Source organism: Hyla sarda, chromosome 4 (assembly GCF_029499605.1).
Source record: "Hyla sarda isolate aHylSar1 chromosome 4, aHylSar1.hap1, whole genome shotgun sequence".
NCBI lineage: Eukaryota > Metazoa > Chordata > Amphibia > Anura > Hylidae > Hyla > Hyla sarda.
In genome coordinates, this window is record NC_079192.1 from 40,956,303 (window position 1) to 40,978,956 (window position 22,654).

General features: G+C 38.1%; 1 protein-coding gene across 1 annotated transcript in view; it reads right to left on the bottom strand.

Moving 5' to 3' along the window:
• Positions 1-3,815: 3,815 nt before the first annotated feature.
• The window catches only part of FBXL12 (F-box and leucine rich repeat protein 12), a 66,306-nt gene continuing 47,467 nt past the window's right edge, over positions 3,816-22,654 (bottom strand). The window contains exon 3 of the mRNA XM_056570650.1: positions 3,816-4,896. Coding sequence (XP_056426625.1) covers positions 4,105-4,896 — 792 coding nt within the window. The 3' untranslated portion in view covers positions 3,816-4,104. The remainder of the gene's footprint in view (positions 4,897-22,654) is intronic.

Sequence of the window (22,654 nt, forward strand, 5' to 3'; positions counted from 1 at the left end):
ATATATATATATATATATAAGTTTTTCCCTGGAACACCTCTTTAACATTCAATGAGGAGTCCTTATCGATAAGGGACCTATTCATCCTGTACAAAAAAAAAAGCAACAGCGCCACACCTACAGTTGTGGCCTTGCCAGGTACTGTAAGAACAGTCCTTACGATATCAGGTATAACCCGATAAAAAAAAGACTAATATATCAACTGAAGAAAGAAGACACTACATGAAGCAAGTTTTCAGTCAGTCCTCGCAGGGTGGAGGAAGACAGGCACCACCCAAAAAAATTTCTTTATCTAAGGTTTCGCTTTTTTTTTTTTTTTTTTTTAAATATACTTTTTCTATTAAAAAGGTATATGGCTGAGGTTTACATGACCAGAAGAATCCATCTGGCAAAAGCATCCTGTCTGCAAATAGACAGTCCGACTACTATGTCATGAAAATAGAGCAGCATAATAATGTTTGGGGCAGTGGGTGACATCTTTTCTGTAAACTAAAGATTTTTTTTTGTTTTTTAACGCAACGATACATGATGTATTCCAGCAACATTATAGCTTCACCTTCTGAGGAGCAGAATTAATTTTACACCATCATACTACATAATATGGAAAACAAAACTATAAAACCTTCTATGTTCTGTAAGTTCTTCAAAGCATAAGAAAGAAATATATATATATGGCTTATTTAGGTATTTGTATGTATCCGCGAATATGCAGACAGCACGGAATGGGATCTCTCAGTGCCGGGAAGGAAAACTGGTGACTTGTTGTAAAGGAATATAATATTAGTATAGAGTAGATCAGTGGTCTCAAGCTGTGGCCCTACGGTTGTTGCAAAACTACGACTCCCAGCATGCCCGGACAGCCAACGGCTGTCCGGGCATGCTGGGAGTCGTAGTTCTGCCCCATCTGGAGGGCCACAGTTTGACACCGCTGGAGTAGATTCAGGGGAACAGAAGAAAGAATAGGTTTTCAGCTCCAGATTATAAAGAGGTTATCCAGCGAAAATTTCCAGTCTGTGTAATAAAACAACCTCTACTTACCTCTCTTGCCGCCTCTGGCATAGCCACCAAGTCTCCGCTGCATTTCCCTTCACGGAGCTGCAGACGGCATGTCACATTGTTGCTTGGCCAATCACTAACTGAGGCGGGTTATAGCTGTGGCCAATGAGTGTCAATGTGAAGTGCAGTCTGCAGCTTCGTGAAGGGAACCGCGGCGAAGACATACTGGAGGCTGCATGGGAGGTAAGTAGAGACTGTTTTTGTTTTATTACACTGAATAAAAATAAAAAAATGTTGCCTGATAACCTCCTCCAAAATGTCATATTTTTATTAGTCCTGATAACGTTGCATCACTGGAAAAGCCGAAGCGTTTCAGGCAACTTACTGTCCTTAAAGGGAACCTTTCATCAAAAAAACTTTTGCGTTATTACAGATTAATGTATGCAGAATAACTTTCCAATTGCATGTTATAAAAAAAATATTCTTCTTTCTATTTAAATTTTATAACTTTAAAAAAATGACCACTAGAGGTCTCCCTACCAGTCCTGGCCGCAAGCCCTTTTTATAGATTTCTAAATCTCAGACTGCAGCCGGGACACAGACAAGCTCAGCACTGCTCCCTGCCTGTCAATCAGACAGGCAGGAGCCAGCACTTAGCCAGCTCTTAGCGCAGCAGGGCATACTCCTGACTCTGCCATTTTACTATCTGAGCTCTGATCTTTCTTCTCTCTGCACATGCAGTTGTAAATAGAGAGGAGAAGATTCAGTGCTGCCAGCTGAGCTTGTCTGTGTCCCGGCTGCAGTCTGAGATTTAGGACTCCAGAATGAGTCTGAAAACTATAAAAAGGACTTGCGGCCAGGACTGGTAGGGAGACCTCTAGTGGTAATTTTAAAAAAGTGGAAAATTAAAATCGAAAGAAGCATATTTTTTTAATAACATGCAATTGGAAAGTTATTCTGCATACATTAATCTATAATATATCAAAAGTTTTTTTGATGAAAGGTTCCCTTTAATCACGGCTATGAAAATGCATGATTGTGCGAGTTTCTGTCCAATGTTTTTGTTCCAGCCATGATCAAGGACAGTGAGTTGTCCAATATTAATCTGCTTTTCTAGTTATGCACTTTATCAAGAGTTACAAGGCAGTGTTTTTCAACCAGTGTGCCTCCAGCTGTTGCAAAACTACAACTCCCTGCATGCCCGGACAGCCTTTGGCTGTCCGGGCATGCAGGGAGTTGTAGTTTTGCAACAGCTGGAGGCACCCTGCTTGGGAAAAACTGGTTTAAGGAAACTTGTCATCACTATCATGCTGCCTGAGCCATGAGCCAAGAGTGGTCCCGGGTGGCTTCTCCCTGCTCCCCCCGAGTATATGGAGAGATATATCCTTTTAGACCAGTGGGGTCGGCAGAAGTCACTGTGGATTATTCCTGGTTAAGGCAGTAGAAAAGTGATGACAGGTTCCTCTTAAAATAATCAGTATGTAGAAGCTTATTAAAGGGGTATTCCAGGAAAAAAAAATATATTTTTTTCATATCAACTGGCTCCAGAAAGCTTAACAAATTTGTAAATTACTTCTATTAAAAAATATTAATCCTTCCAGTAGTTATCAGCTGCTGAAGTTGAGTTGTTCTTGTCTGTCTGACAACAGTGCTCTCTCAGCAACTGTCCAAAGCATTAGAGGTTTGCTATGAGGATTTGCTCCTACTCGGTGCAGTTCCTGAGACAGACAGAGGTGTCAGCAGAGAGCACTGTTGTCAGAAAGAAAAGAACTACACAACTTCAGCAACTGATAACTACTGGAAGGATTAATAGAAGTAATTTACAAATCTGTTTAACTTTCTGGAGCCAGTTTTTTTTTTCTGGAATACCCCTTTAATACTTCTATTCTACGTTTGCCTTTGAGGCCAGGGGAGTCTTCACATGCTCTAGTGAGTTCTCCTGTGACAGATATATATGGCTTCTTATGAGGCACTATAAAACCCTGGTCACTGCAACAATAAAGTCAGCATTGGGACAGGGTTTTGAAACACACCATTAATGTATTTGTGAGCCAACTGCTTCAACCCAATGCCAAATCCATGGAGCTGGATGTGGTCAGTGACAAGGAATCAAGCTTCATCACCCCTAGAAGAGGCCGAACGCCCCTCCTGCAGGACAGAATTTTGGCTTGTATGTAGCTTCTTGCCAGCAAAGGGACTAAAGGGGCATGTGCGAGCTGAATATGGGAGCAACATCTGGAGAAAGAAGGGTTTACTATTGCCCAGACATGTGAAAAGTTTTGATCACACATGGTCACCCCTGTGATCACTATTTATAGCAGAGTGAAGTGTGCTGCAGCGTGAGCCTCACTCCCTGGCTGTTAAAGGGGTATTCCAGGAAAAAAAAAACACGTTATTTTATTTTTTTTTATATCAACTGGCTCCAGAAAGTTAAACAGATTTGTAAATTACTTCTATAAAGAAATCTTAATCCTTCCAGTAGTTATCAGCTGCTGAAGTTGAGTTGTTCTTTTCTGTCTGAAAACAAAGCTCTCTGCTGACACTTCTGTTTGTCTCAGGAACTGTCCAAAGCATTAGTGGTTTGCTATGGAGATTTGCTCCTGCTCTGGACAGACGGAGGTGTCAGCAGAGAGCACTGTTGTCAGACACAAAAGAACCACTCAACTTCAGCAGCTGATAACTACTAGAAGGATTAAGATTTTTAATAGAAGTCATTTACAAATCTGTTTAAATTTCTGGAGCCAGATGATAGATAGATAGATTATATATATATACATATATATATATACATATATATAGTTTTTTTCCCTGGAATACCCCTTTAATCAAATCCGACCCTTTTGCTAAATAAGTCCATGAAGCCAAAAGCCCGGTAGTTTTGTAATGATAAAGGCCTCAAGATCTAAAACTCCCAGCAGACCTCATTCCCCAGTCCAGAACATATTTCTGTATGGATCTCACACAACAAAGTTCATAGGAGAAGTGATAGAAGCACAGAAAAAGGGGAGAAGCAGCTATAGGCACCTCTACCGGCATTGTCCTGTACTGAACCGGAAGCAAAGAAGATCGGAGCAAGGTCGTGATATCTCCTTCAATAGGTTAAGCTATTTATTTTTTTAGTAGGTTCTCCACAGTAACCGTACAGTGTGGGAGGCTTTTCTGTATTTCCTCTATTCCTTGGCCCTCGTAGAACATTCCATTGAGGTTGAGATAGTTGAGAGCGGGGAGGCTTACGCACACAGCGATGATGGAGCTGGAGTTGAAGCAGTAGCAGTACTCCAGCCACAACTTCTCCAGAGTCTTCACCCCAGATAGACAGGTCAGTCCCGCATCGGTTAAATAGCGGAAATCTATAAGAGCCAAGGTCCGGAGCTGCTTGAGGTGGCAGCCGATCAGGTGCAGAGTGATGTCGGTCACATTGCATTCCTTTAACTTTAAGTGCTCTAATCCTTTTAGGTAAGGAACGGCTTTCTGAATCCCAATGTCATTGACTCTGTAGGTGCCGCACAGGCAGAGGGTCTTTAGGTTGGACTGACTACAAATGGCCTCCAAATGGTGGTTGGAAAAAGAGGACACTTTGTTCAGAATGAGATTCTCCAGTTTGAGGAGACCTTTGGTTTTGTTGTTGGAGGACTTGACCCAGTTTAGAGGGATCTCGCAATCTGACAGCTCGAGCGTCTTCAAGGTGCAGGGTAAAGAGTCATAGCTGAGGGAGCGGAGGTTGGTTTCCTGGAGGTGGAGATGCTCAAGACTGAGGTAACGCTTTTCCAGGACCTGAAGGATGGCTGGAGTGAGGAACTCCTGTTTCTTGACTGAATTTAAGAGACCCTTTAGTTTGAGGGTCTGCAGGCCGGTTCCGAGCCAATGTCTCACCAGATGCCACAATATCTTAGAATTCAGCTGTTAAACAAATGTAAAAACAATTAAACCTTAGAGTGACATTTTATTATAATCTTAGCACCACATTACACAAAAGTTGACGAAAATTGCCCATTTTACCAAAAACAGCCATTCATTGGGTAAATTTAAAGGAGTACTCCGGTGGAAAACGTTTTTTTTTTTTTTTTTTTTTTAATGAACTGGTGCCAGAAAGTGAAACAGATTTGTAAATGACTTCTATTTAAAAATCTCAATCCTTTCAGTACTTATTAGCAGCTGTATGCTACAGAGGAAATACTCTTCTTTTTGAATTTCTTTTTTGTCTTGTCCACAGTGCTCTCTGCTGACACCTCTGTCGGTGTCAGGAACTGTCCAGAGCAGCATAGGTTTGCTATGGGGATTTTCTCCTCCTCTGGACAGTTCCTGATACGGGCATCAGGTGTCAGCAGAGAGCACTGTGGACAAGACAAGAAAGAAATTCAAAAAGAAAAGAATTTCCTCTGTAGTACACAGCCGCTAATAAGTACTGGAAGGGTAAAGATCTACAAATCTGTTTAACTTTCTGACACCAGTTGACTTAAATAAAAATGTTTTCCACCGTAGTACCCCTTTAATCATATTAGCTAACGGATGATGGACTGTTATAGTCTGGAACAGTGTTTCCCAACCAGGGTGCCTCCAGCTGTTGCAAAACTACAACTCCCAGCATGTTGGACTATATAGTTGTATATAGTATAGGTCAGTGTTTCACAAGCAGGGGTGCCTCCAGCTGTTGCAAAACTACAACTCCCAGCATGTTGGACTATATAGTAGTATATAGTATAGGTCAGTATTTCCCAACCAGGGTGCTTCCAGCTGTTGCAAAACTACAACTCCCAGCATGTTGGACTATATAGCAGTATATAGTATAGTTCAGCATTTCCCAACCAAGGTGCCTCCAGCTGTTGCAAAATTACAACTCCAAGCATGTTGGAATATATTGTAGTATATAGTATAAGTCAGTGTTTCCCAACCAAGGTGCCTCCAGCTGTTGCAAAACTACAACTCCCAGCATGTCGGACTATATAGTAGTATATAGCATAGTTCAGTATTTCCCAAGCAGGGGTGCCTCCAGCTGTTGCTAGACTACAGCTCCCAGCATGTTGAACTATATAGTAGTATACAGTATGGTTCAGTATTTCCCAACCAGGGGTGCCTCCAGCTGTTGCAAAACTACAACTCCCAGCATGTTGGACTATAAAGCAGTATATAGTATAGTTCAGTATTTCCCAACTAGGGGTGCCTCCAGTTGTTGCAAAACTACAAACTCCCAGCATGTTGGACTATATAGTAGTATACAGTATGGTTCACTATTTCCCAACCAGGGGTGCCTCCAGCTGTTGCAAAACTACAACTCCCAGCATGTTGGACTATAAAGCAGTATATAGTATAGTTCAGTATTTCCCAACCAGGGGTGCCTCCAGCTGTTGCAAAACTACAACTCCAAGCATGTTGGAATATATAGTAGTATATAGTATAGGTCAGTGTTTCCCAACCAAGGTGCCTCCAGCTGTTGCAAAACTACAACTCCCAGCATGTTGGACTATATAGTAGTATATAGTATGGTTCAGTATTTCCCGACCAGGGGTGCCTCCAGCTGTTGCAAAACTACAACTCCCAGCATGTTGGACTATATAGTAGTATATAGTATAGGTCAGTGTTTTCCAACCAGGGTGCCTCCAGCTGTTGCAAAACTACAACTCCCAGCATGCCCAGACAGCCGATCTCCTATCCCGTCCTCCTATCCCGTCCTCCTATCCCGTCCTCCTATCCCGTCCTCCTATCCCGTCCTCCTATCCCGTCCTCCTATCCCGTCCTCCTATCCCGTCCTCCTATCCCGACCTCCTATCCCGACCTCCTATCCCGACCTCCTATCCCGACCTCATATCCCGACCTCATATCCCGACCTCCCATCCCGACCTCCCATCCCGACTCGTAATATGTGTACCAGGTAATGAAATAGCTCCAGCCTAACGGAAATTAGATGGGACTTTAAAAAAAAAAAAAAAAACTGACCCTCACAAATGGGGGTAGTTAAGGGTTAAATTAACTATCCTATATTTTAAGTGGATATATAAGTAACATGTGACCAAGTATTATGGAAATATCTCCAGCCGTTTAGAAGTTATGTATGCAATGTATTTCCCATTGACTTGCATGGGACTTTAAACATAAACCCTGCCCCTGGCAAATGGGGGCGAGTAAGGGTTAAATCACCTATCCTATGTTTGTTGTTGACATATAAGTAACACGTGGCCAAGTTTCATGTTAATATCTTTAGCCGTTTGAAAGTTTTTGTGGAACATACACACATATATACACACATACACATACACACACATCTATACACACATACATACACACACATACATACATGCATACACACACACACACACACATACACACACACATACACGTTGAGTTTTATATATATAGATAAATAAATAAAGAAAAATTCCTTTCCCCGTTTTTTTTTCCCCGATTTAGGTTCTGTTGTTGCTGCTTGTAAACGGATTACAAACGGTTGTAAAATAATCCCATTGATATCAATGTTTTCTTTTACAATCTTTTCACATCCGTTTGCACCCGTCTGCGCTCAATTCCGTTTTTTTTCTTTTTACGGGAGAAAAGACGGTGCAAGCAGTATTTTTTTCTCCTGTCAAAAAAAACCCCCTAAAAATAAAAAAAGATACAGTAAATTTAACATTGAAGTCTATGGAAAACGGATGAGCCTTTAATGTCCGTTTTTTCAATCCGTTTTTACATCTGCGCATGCTCAGAACAAAAACTTTTTTTGTTTTTGTTTATTAACTGAACAATAATGGATACAAACGGATAACATCCGTTTGCATCCGTTAATGTCCATTTTCTTTTTAAAGTCCGTTTTTATTTTTGACATGAGAAGAACGTCATTCTTTAGGTGAAAATACTCGCGGAACACATTGCAGTCTATTGGAGACTGATTCAGTTGGCGCTGGCCGCACTCGGAATCTCCGGGCGGAAATTTTCTGGCCGGAGATTCTGGCATTCACACGGCCGTCTAGACCCATCCTGGGTCTAGACGGCCGTGTGAACGTCGGAATCTCTGGGCAGAAAATTTCCGCCCGGAGATTGCGAGTGCGACCAGCGCCAACTGAATCAGTCTCCAATAGACTGCAATGTGTTCCGCGGGTATTTCCGCCTGAAGAATGAGCATCGCCATTCTTCAGTCGGAAATTTTAAGGCGCATTTTCCGTTCACACATTCTTAAGTGTGAACCTAGCCTTACTTCACCATTTGTTCAGAAATAAACATATAGAGGGACATTTATCAATGTTTGCTTATGTATTCCTTTTTTTTAGTACCGTATTTTTCGCCCTATAGGACGCACCGGCGTATAAGACGCACCCAATTTATAGGTGCAAAATCTAAAAAAATAAAGATTCTGAACCCAACAGTGGTCTTCAACCTGCGGACCTCCAGATGTTGCAAAACTACAACTCCCAGCATGCCCGGACAGCCAACGGCTGTCCGGGCATGCTGGGAGTTGTAGTTTTGCAACATCTGGAGGTCCGCAGGTTGAAGACCACTGGATAGGAGGTAATACTCACGTGTCCCCGCCGCTCCGGACCCGTCACCGCTGCCCTGGATGTCGCTCCATCGCTGTCACTGCGTCCCCGTGGTGTCCCCCACGCTCCGGACTACTTCTTCCCCGGGTTTCCACGCTCTCCGTCGCCGTCATCACGCCGCTACACATGCCGCTCCTATTGGATGACGTCGAGAGCGACGATGTGACGATGTCAAAGGAGAGCGCAGGGGATCCCGGCAAGGAGAAGACACCGAGGAGGCAGGTAAGGTCCCTCCCGGTGTCCTATAAGCTGTTCGGGACGCCGCGATTTCACCGAGGCGGTCCCGAACAGCCCGACTGAGCAACCGGGTTAGTGTCACTTTCCCTTCAGACGCGGCGGTCAGCTTTGATCGCTGCGTCTGAAGGGTTAATACAGGGCATCACCGCGATCAGTGATGTCCTGTATTAGCGGCGGGTCCCGGCCATTGATGGCCGCAGGTATTCGCCGTATAAGACGCACCAACTTTCCCCCCTCCGTTTTGGGGAAGAAAAAGTGCGTCTTATACGGCTAAAAATACGGTAATTTTTTCCTTACTTTTTTTTTGCTTATGTGTAACTGGTTTCAACCTGTTGATAATTTTCTTTCACGTAAGCAATTTTTCCTTTTTTACTTTGGTAGTAGCTTTTTCTGCTCCATGTTTGAGCTGGAGTAAATAAAGTCAATTTTTTTACCTTGCTGCAACTTTTTTTTGCGCAGTTGCGACTGTCGCAGTTAATAAATACCAGACTACCCGTAGTCCATTTTAAAATTATTACTACGTAGCTACGTTTTGGAAAACTTGCTTTTCTCGCTTTCCAGTCAAAATGTCAAACGAAAAATCGCGTAGTCGCAGGTGCGACATTTGTGCGAAATTTTTAGTAAAAAAAAAAAATTTACTAAATCGCTTGATAAATGCTCGGCTATACAACAAGCTCATGTAGACCAATCCCATCAGTCTCCAAACTACATGGGGTGATGGTGGAACAGGTTATGATCACATGTAAACCAGTTACCACCATCTGACACCAGCTGCAGGTTATACTGGTTTCCTCTAACCACCAGCTTCCTGTGATCTTCTTCCACCTGTGTAGATAGAACCGTTACCAACCGCATCATACACAATAATACACTGGTGCCTTACTACATACTAATAGAGTCATACACAATAATACACTGGTGCCATACTAACATACTAATAGAGTCATACACAATAATACACTGGTGCCATACTAACATACTAATAGAGTCATACACAATAATACACTGGTGCCATACTAACATACTAATAGAGTCATACACAATCATACACTGGTGCCATACTACATACTAATAGAGTCATACACAATAATACACTGGTGCCATACTAACATACTAATAGAGTCATACACAATCATACACTGGTGCCATACTACATACTAATAGAGTCATACACAATCATACACTGGTGCCATACTAACATACTAATAGAGTCATACACAATCATACACTGGTGCCATACTAACATACTAATAGAGTCATACACAATCATACACTGGTGCCATACTAACATACTAATAGAGTCACACACAATCATACACTGGTGCCATACTAACATACTAATAGAGTCATACACAATCATACACTGGTGCTATACTAACATACTAATAGAGTCATACACAATCATACACTGGTGCCATACTACATACTAATAGAGTCATACACAATAATACACTGGTGCCATACTAACATACTAATAGAGTCATACACAATCATACACTGGTGCCATACTACATACTAATAGAGTCATACACAATCATACACTGGTGCCATACTAACATACTAATAGAGTCATACACAATCATACACTGGTGCCATACTAACATACTAATAGAGTCATACACAATCATACACTGGTGCCATACTAACATACTAATAGAGTCATACACAATCATACACTGGTGCCATACTAACATACTAATAGAGTCATACACAATCATACACTGGTGCCATACTAACATACTAATAGAGTCATACACAATCATACACTGGTGCCATACTAACATACTAATAGAGTCACACACAATCATACACTGGTGCCATACTAACATACTAATAGAGTCATACACAATCATACACTGGTGCTATACTAACATACTAATAGAGTCATACACAATCATACACTGGTGCCATACTAACATACTAATAGAGTCATACACAATCATACACTGGTGCCATACTAACATACTAATAGAGTCATACACAATAATACACTGGTGCCATACTACATACTAATAGAGTCATACACAATCATACACTGGTGCCATACTACATACTAATAGAGTCATACACAATCATACACTGGTGCCATACTAACATACTAATAGTGTCATACACAATAATACACTGGTGCCATACTAACATACTAATAGAGTCATACACAATAATACACTGGTGCCATACTACATACTAATAGAGTCATACACAATAATACACTGGTGCCATACTACATACTAATAGAGTCATACACAATAATACACTGGTGCCATACTACATACTAATAGAGTCATACACAATAATACACTGGTGCCATACTACATACTAATAGAGTCATACACAATAATACACTGGTGCCATACTAACATACTAATAGAGTCATACACAATAATACACTGGTGCCATACTAACATACTAATAGAGTCATACACAATAATACACTGGTGCCATACTACATACTAATAGAGTCATACACAATAATACACTGGTGCCATACTACATACTAATAGAGTCATACACAATAATACACTGGTGCCATACTAACATACTAATAGAGTCATACACAATCATACACTGGTGCTATACTAACATACTAATAGAGTCACACACAATCATACACTGGTGCCATACTAACATACTAATAGAGTCATACACAATCATACACTGGTGCTATACTAACATACTAATAGAGTCATACACAATCATACACTGGTGCCATACTAACATACTAATAGAGTCATACACAATCATACACTGGTGCCATACTAACATACTAATAGAGTCATACACAATAATACACTGGTGCCATACTACATACTAATAGAGTCATACACAATCATACACTGGTGCCATACTACATACTAATAGAGTCATACACAATCATACACTGGTGCCATACTAACATACTAATAGAGTCATACACAATCATACACTGGTGCCATACTAACATACTAATAGAGTCATACACAATCATACACTGGTGCCATACTAATAGAGTCATACACAATCATACACTGTTGCCATACTAACATACTAATAGAGTCATACACAATCATACACTGGTGCCATACTATCATACTAATAGAGTCATACACAATCATACACTGGTGCCATACTAACATACTAATAGAGTCATACACAATCATACACTGGTGCCACACTAATAGAGTCATACACAATAATACACTGGTGCCATACTAACATACTAATAGAGTCATACACAATCATACACTGGTGCCATACTAACATACTAATAGAGTCATACACAATCATACACTGGTGCCATACTAACATACTAATAGAGTCATACACAATCATACACTGGTGCCATACTAACATACTAATAGAGTCATACACAATCATACACTGGTGCCATACTAATAGAGTCATACACAATCATACACTGGTGCCATACTAACATACTAATAGAGTCATACACAATCATACACTGGTGCTATACTAACATACTAATAGAGTCATACACAATAATACACTGGTGCCATACTAACATACTAATAGAGTCATACACAATAATACACTGGTGCTATACTAACATACTAATAGAGTCATACACAATAATACACTGGTGCCATACTACATACTAATAGAGTCATACACAATAATAACCTGGTGCCATACTAACATACTAATAGAGTCATACACAATAATACACTGGTGCCATACTAACATACTAATAGAGTCATACACAATAATACACTGGTGCCATACTACATACTAATAGAGTCATACACAATAATACACTGGTGCCATACTAACATACTAATAGAGTCATACACAATCATACACTGGTGCCATACTAACATACTAATAGAGTCATACACAATCATACACTGGTGCCATACTAATAGAGTCATACACAATCATACACTGGTGCCATACTAACATACTAATAGAGTCATACACAATCATACACTGGTGCTATACTAACATACTAATAGAGTCATACACAATAATACACTGGTGCCATACTAACATACTAATAGAGTCATACACAATAATACACTGGTGCTATACTAACATACTAATAGAGTCATACACAATAATACACTGGTGCCATACTACATACTAATAGAGTCATACACAATAATAACCTGGTGCCATACTAACATACTAATAGAGTCATACACAATAATACACTGGTGCCATACTAACATACTAATAGAGTCATACACAATAATACACTGGTGCCATACTACATACTAATAGAGTCATACACAATAATACACTGGTGCCATACTAACATACTAATAGAGTCATACACAATCATACACTGGTGCCATACTAACATACTAATAGAGTCATACACAATCATACACTGGTGCCATACTAACATACTAATAGAGTCATACACAATCATACACTGGTGCTATACTAACATACTAATAGAGTCATACACAATCATACACTGGTGCCATACTAACATACTAATAGAGTCATACACAATCATACACTGGTGCCAAACTACATACTAATAGAGTCATACACAATCATACACTGGTGCCATACTAACATACTAATAGAGTCATACACAATCATACACTGGTGCCATACTACATACTAATAGAGTCATACACAATCATACACTGGTGCCATACTAACATACTAATAGAGTCATACACAATAATACACTGGTGCCATACTACATACTAATAGAGTCATACACAATCATACACTGGTGCCATACTAACCTACTAATAGAGTCATACACTGGTGCCATACTAACATACTAATAGAGTCATACACAATAATACACTGGTGCCATACTACATACTAATAGAGTCATACACAATAATACACCGGTGCCATACTACATACTAATAGAGTCATACACAATAATACACTGGTGCCATACTACATACTAATAGAGTCATACACAATAATACACTGGTGCCATACTACATACTAATAGAGTCATACACAATAATACACTGGTGCCATACTACATACTAATAGAGTCATACACAATAATACACTGGTGCCATACTACATACTAATAGAGTCATACACAATAATACACTGGTGCCATACTAACATACTAATAGAGTCATACACAATAATACACTGGTGCCATACTAACATACTAATAGAGTCATACACAATAATACACTGGTGCCATACTACATACTAATAGAGTCATACACAATAATACACTGGTGCCATACTACATACTAATAGAGTCATACACAATAATACACTGGTGCCATACTAACATACTAATAGAGTCATACACAATCATACACTGGTGCTATACTAACATACTAATAGAGTCACACACATTCATACACTGGTGCCATACTAACATACTAATAGAGTCATACACAATCATACACTGGTGCTATACTAACATACTAATAGAGTCATACACAATCATACACTGGTGCCATACTAACATACTAATAGAGTCATACACAATCATACACTGGTGCCATACTAACATACTAATAGAGTCATACACAATAATACACTGGTGCCATACTACATACTAATAGAGTCATACACAATCATACACTGGTGCCATACTACATACTAATAGAGTCATACACAATCATACACTGGTGCCATACTAACATACTAATAGAGTCATACACAATCATACACTGGTGCCATACTAATAGAGTCATACACAATCATACACTGTTGCCATACTAACATACTAATAGAGTCATACACAATCATACACTGGTGCCATACTATCATACTAATAGAGTCATACACAATCATACACTGGTGCCATACTAACATACTAATAGAGTCATACACAATCATACACTGGTGCCACACTAATAGAGTCATACACAATAATACACTGGTGCCATACTAACATACTAATAGAGTCATACACAATCATACACTGGTGCCATACTAACATACTAATAGAGTCATACACAATCATACACTGGTGCCATACTAACATACTAATAGAGTCATACACAATCATACACTGGTGCCATACTAACATACTAATAGAGTCATACACAATCATACACTGGTGCCATACTAATAGAGTCATACACAATCATACACTGGTGCCATACTAACATACTAATAGAGTCATACACAATCATACACTGGTGCTATACTAACATACTAATAGAGTCATACACAATAATACACTGGTGCCATACTAACATACTAATAGAGTCATACACAATAATACACTGGTGCTATACTAACATACTAATAGAGTCATACACAATAATACACTGGTGCCATACTACATACTAATAGAGTCATACACAATAATAACCTGGTGCCATACTAACATACTAATAGAGTCATACACAATAATACACTGGTGCCATACTAACATACTAATAGAGTCATACACAATAATACACTGGTGCCATACTACATACTAATAGAGTCATACACAATAATACACTGGTGCCATACTAACATACTAATAGAGTCATACACAATAATACACTGGTGCCATACTAACATACTAATAGAGTCATACACAATCATACACTGGTGCCATACTAACATACTAATAGAGTCATACACAATCATACACTGGTGCCATACTAATAGAGTCATACACAATCATACACTGGTGCCATACTAACATACTAATAGAGTCATACACAATCATACACTGGTGCTATACTAACATACTAATAGAGTCATACACAATAATACACTGGTGCCATACTAACATACTAATAGAGTCATACACAATAATACACTGGTGCTATACTAACATACTAATAGAGTCATACACAATAATACACTGGTGCCATACTACATACTAATAGAGTCATACACAATCATACACTGGTGCCATACTACATACTAATAGAGTCATACACAATCATACACTGGTGCCATACTAACATACTAATAGAGTCATACACAATCATACACTGGTGCCATACTAATAGAGTCATACACAATCATACACTGTTGCCATACTAACATACTAATAGAGTCATACACAATCATACACTGGTGCCATACTATCATACTAATAGAGTCATACACAATCATACACTGGTGCCATACTAACATACTAATAGAGTCATACACAATCATACACTGGTGCCACACTAATAGAGTCATACACAATAATACACTGGTGCCATACTAACATACTAATAGAGTCATACACAATCATACACTGGTGCCATACTAACATACTAATAGAGTCATACACAATCATACACTGGTGCCATACTAACATACTAATAGAGTCATACACAATCATACACTGGTGCCATACTAACATACTAATAGAGTCATACACAATCATACACTGGTGCCATACTAATAGAGTCATACACAATCATACACTGGTGCCATACTAACATACTAATAGAGTCATACACAATCATACACTGGTGCTATACTAACATACTAATAGAGTCATACACAATAATACACTGGTGCCATACTAACATACTAATAGAGTCATACACAATAATACACTGGTGCTATACTAACATACTAATAGAGTCATACACAATAATACACTGGTGCCATACTACATACTAATAGAGTCATACACAATAATAACCTGGTGCCATACTAACATACTAATAGAGTCATACACAATAATACACTGGTGCCATACTAACATACTAATAGAGTCATACACAATAATACACTGGTGCCATACTACATACTAATAGAGTCATACACAATAATACACTGGTGCCATACTAACATACTAATAGAGTCATACACAATAATACACTGGTGCCATACTAACATACTAATAGAGTCATACACAATCATACACTGGTGCCATACTAACATACTAATAGAGTCATACACAATCATACACTGGTGCCATACTAATAGAGTCATACACAATCATACACTGGTGCCATACTAACATACTAATAGAGTCATACACAATCATACACTGGTGCTATACTAACATACTAATAGAGTCATACACAATAATACACTGGTGCCATACTAACATACTAATAGAGTCATACACAATAATACACTGGTGCTATACTAACATACTAATAGAGTCATACACAATAATACACTGGTGCCATACTACATACTAATAGAGTCATACACAATAATAACCTGGTGCCATACTAACATACTAATAGAGTCATACACAATCATACACTGGTGCCATACTAACCTACTAATAGAGTCATACACTGGTGCCATACTAACATACTAATAGAGTCATACACAATAATACACTGGTGCCATACTACATACTAATAGAGTCATACACAATAATACACCGGTGCCATACTACATACTAATAGAGTCATACACAATAATACACTGGTGCCATACTACATACTAATAGAGTCATACACAATAATACACTGGTGCCATACTACATACTAATAGAGTCATACACAATAATACACTGGTGCCATACTACATACTAATAGAGTCATACACAATAATACACTGGTGCCATACTACATACTAATAGAGTCATACACAATAATACACTGGTGCCATACTACATACTAATAGAGTCATACACAATAATACACTGGTGCCATACTACATACTAATAGAGTCATACACAATAATACACTGGTGCCATACTAACATACTAATAGAGTCATACACAATCATACACTGGTGCTATACTAACATACTAATAGAGTCACACACATTCATACACTGGTGCCATACTAACATACTAATAGAGTCATACACAATCATACACTGGTGCTATACTAACATACTAATAGAGTCATACACAATCATACACTGGTGCCATACTAACATACTAATAGAGTCATACACAATCATACACTGGTGCCATACTAACATACTAATAGAGTCATACACAATAATACACTGGTGCCATACTACATACTAATAGAGTCATACACAATCATACACTGGTGCCATACTACATACTAATAGAGTCATACACAATCATACACTGGTGCCATACTAACATACTAATAGAGTCATACACAATCATACACTGGTGCCATACTAACATACTAATAGAGTCATACACAATCATACACTGGTGCCATACTAATAGAGTCATACACAATCATACACTGTTGCCATACTAACATACTAATAGAGTCATACACAATCATACACTGGTGCCATACTATCATACTAATAGAGTCATACACAATCATACACTGGTGCCATACTAACATACTAATAGAGTCATACACAATCATACACTGGTGCCACACTAATAGAGTCATACACAATAATACACTGGTGCCATACTAACATACTAATAGAGTCATACACAATCATACACTGGTGCCATACTAACATACTAATAGAGTCATACACAATCATACACTGGTGCCATACTAACATACTAATAGAGTCATACACAATCATACACTGGTGCCATACTAACATACTAATAGAGTCATACACAATCATACACTGGTGCCATACTAATAGAGTCATACACAATCATACACTGGTGCCATACTAACATACTAATAGAGTCATACACAATCATACACTGGTGCTATACTAACATACTAATAGAGTCATACACAATAATACACTGGTGCCATACTAACATACTAATAGAGTCATACACAATAATACACTGGTGCTATACTAACATACTAATAGAGTCATACACAATAATACACTGGTGCCATACTACATACTAATAGAGTCATACACAATAATAACCTGGTGCCATACTAACATACTAATAGAGTCATACACAATAATACACTGGTGCCATACTAACATACTAATAGAGTCATACACAATAATACACTGGTGCCATACTACATACTAATAGAGTCATACACAATAATACACTGGTGCCATACTAACATACTAATAGAGTCATACACAATCATACACTGGTGCCATACTAACATACTAATAGAGTCATACACAATAATACACTGGTGCCATACTACATACTAATAGAGTCATACACAATCATACACTGGTGCCATACTACATACTAATAGAGTCATACACAATCATACACTGGTGCCATACTAACATACTAATAGTGTCATACACAATAATACACTGGTGCCATACTAACATACTAATAGAGTCATACACAATAATACACTGGTGCCATACTACATACTAATAGAGTCATACACAATAATACACTGGTGCCATACTACATACTAATAGAGTCATACACAATAATACACTGGTGCCATACTACATACTAATAGAGTCATACACAATAATACACTGGTGCCATACTACATACTAATAGAGTCATACACAATAATACACTGGTGCCATACTAACATACTAATAGAGTCATACACAATAATACACTGGTGCCATACTAACATACTAATAGAGTCATACACAATAATACACTGGTGCCATACTACATACTAATAGAGTCATACACAATAATACACTGGTGCCATACTACATACTAATAGAGTCATACACAATAATACACTGGTGCCATACTAACATACTAATAGAGTCATACACAATCATACACTGGTGCTATACTAACATACTAATAGAGTCACACACAATCATACACTGGTGCCATACTAACATACTAATAGAGTCATACACAATCATACACTGGTGCTATACTAACATACTAATAGAGTCATACACAATCATACACTGGTGCCATACTAACATACTAATAGAGTCATACACAATCATACACTGGTGCCATACTAACATACTAATAGAGTCATACACAATAATACACTGGTGCCATACTACATACTAATAGAGTCATACACAATCATACACTGGTGCCATACTACATACTAATAGAGTCATACACAATCATACACTGGTGCCATACTAACATACTAATAGAGTCATACACAATCATACACTGGTGCCATACTAACATACTAATAGAGTCATACACAATCATACACTGGTGCCATACTAATAGAGTCATACACAATCATACACTGTTGCCATACTAACATACTAATAGAGTCATACACAATCATACACTGGTGCCATACTATCATACTAATAGAGTCATACACAATCATACACTGGTGCCATACTAACATACTAATAGAGTCATACACAATCATACACTGGTGCCACACTAATAGAGTCATACACAATAATACACTGGTGCCATACTAACATACTAATAGAGTCATACACAATCATACACTGGTGCCATACTAACATACTAATAGAGTCATACACAATCATACACTGGTGCCATACTAACATACTAATAGAGTCATACACAATCATACACTGGTGCCATACTAACATACTAATAGAGTCATACACAATCATACACTGGTGCCATACTAATAGAGTCATACACAATCATACACTGGTGCCATACTAACATACTAATAGAGTCATACACAATCATACACTGGTGCTATACTAACATACTAATAGAGTCATACACAATAATACACTGGTGCCATACTAACATACTAATAGAGTCATACACAATAATACACTGGTGCTATACTAACATACTAATAGAGTCATACACAATAATACACTGGTGCCATACTACATACTAATAGAGTCATACACAATAATAACCTGGTGCCATACTAACATACTAATAGAGTCATACACAATAATACACTGGTGCCATACTAACATACTAATAGAGTCATACACAATAATACACTGGTGCCATACTACATACTAATAGAGTCATACACAATAATACACTGGTGCCATACTAACATACTAATAGAGTCATACACAATCATACACTGGTGCCATACTAACATACTAATAGAGTCATACACAATCATACACTGGTGCCATACTAATAGAGTCATACACAATCATACACTGGTGCCATACTAACATACTAATAGAGTCATACACAATCATACACTGGTGCTATACTAACATACTAATAGAGTCATACACAATAATACACTGGTGCCATACTAACATACTAATAGAGTCATACACAATAATACACTGGTGCTATACTAACATACTAATAGAGTCATACACAATAATACACTGGTGCCATACTACATACTAATAGAGTCATACACAATAATAACCTGGTGCCATACTAACATACTAATAGAGTCATACACAATAATACACTGGTGCCATACTAACATACTAATAGAGTCATACACAATAATACACTGGTGCCATACTACATACTAATAGAGTCATACACAATAATACACTGGTGCCATACTAACATACTAATAGAGTCATACACAATCATACACTGGTGCCATACTAACATACTAATAGAGTCATACACAATCATACACTGGTGCCATACTAACATACTAATAGAGTCATACACAATCATACACTGGTGCTATACTAACATACTAATAGAGTCATACACAATCATACACTGGTGCCATACTAACATACTAATAGAGTCATACACAATCATACACTGGTGCCAAACTACATACTAATAGAGTCATACACAATCATACACTGGTGCCATACTAACATACTAATAGAGTCATACACAATCATACACTGGTGCCATACTACATACTAATAGAGTCATACACAATCATACACTGGTGCCATACTAACATACTAATAGAGTCATACACAATAATACACTGGTGCCATACTACATACTAATAGAGTCATACACAATCATACACTGGTGCCATACTAACCTACTAATAGAGTCATACACTGGTGCCATACTAACATACTAATAGAGTCATACACAATAATACACTGGTGCCATACTACATACTAATAGAGTCATACACAATAATACACTGGTGCCATACTAACATACTAATAGAGTCATACACAATAATACACTGGTGCCATACTACATACTAATAGAGTCATACACAATAATACACTGGTGCCATACTACATACTAATAGAGTCATACACAATAATACACTGGTGCCATACTAACATACTAATAGAGTCATACACAATCATACACTGGTGCTATACTAACATACTAATAGAGTCACACACAATCATACACTGGTGCCATACTAACATACTAATAGAGTCATACACAATCATACACTGGTGCTATACTAACATACTAATAGAGTCATACACAATCATACACTGGTGCCATACTAACATACTAATAGAGTCATACACAATCATACACTGGTGCCATACTAACATACTAATAGAGTCATACACAATAATACACTGGTGCCATACTACATACTAATAGAGTCATAAACAATCATACACTGGTGCCATACTACATACTAATAGAGTCATACACAATCATACACTGGTGCCATACTAACATACTAATAGAGTCATACACAATCATACACTGGTGCCATACTAACATACTAATAGAGTCATACACAATCATACACTGGTGCCATACTAATAGAGTCATACACAATCATACACTGTTGCCATACTAACATACTAATAGAGTCATACACAATCATACACTGGTGCCATACTATCATACTAATAGAGTCATACACAATCATACACTGGTGCCATACTAACATACTAATAGAGTCATACACAATCATACACTGGTGCCACACTAATAGAGTCATACACAATAATACACTGGTGCCATACTAACATACTAATAGAGTCATACACAATCATACACTGGTGCCATACTAACATACTAATAGAGTCATACACAATCATACACTGGTGCCATACTAACATACTAATAGAGTCATACACAATCATACACTGGTGCCATACTAACATACTAATAGAGTCATACACAATCATACACTGGTGCCATACTAATAGAGTCATACACAATCATACACTGGTGCCATACTAACATACTAATAGAGTCATACACAATCATACACTGGTGCTATACTAACATACTAATAGAGTCATACACAATAATACACTGGTGCCATACTAACATACTAATAGAGTCATACACAATAATACACTGGTGCTATACTAACATACTAATAGAGTCATACACAATAATACACTGGTGCCATACTACATACTAATAGAGT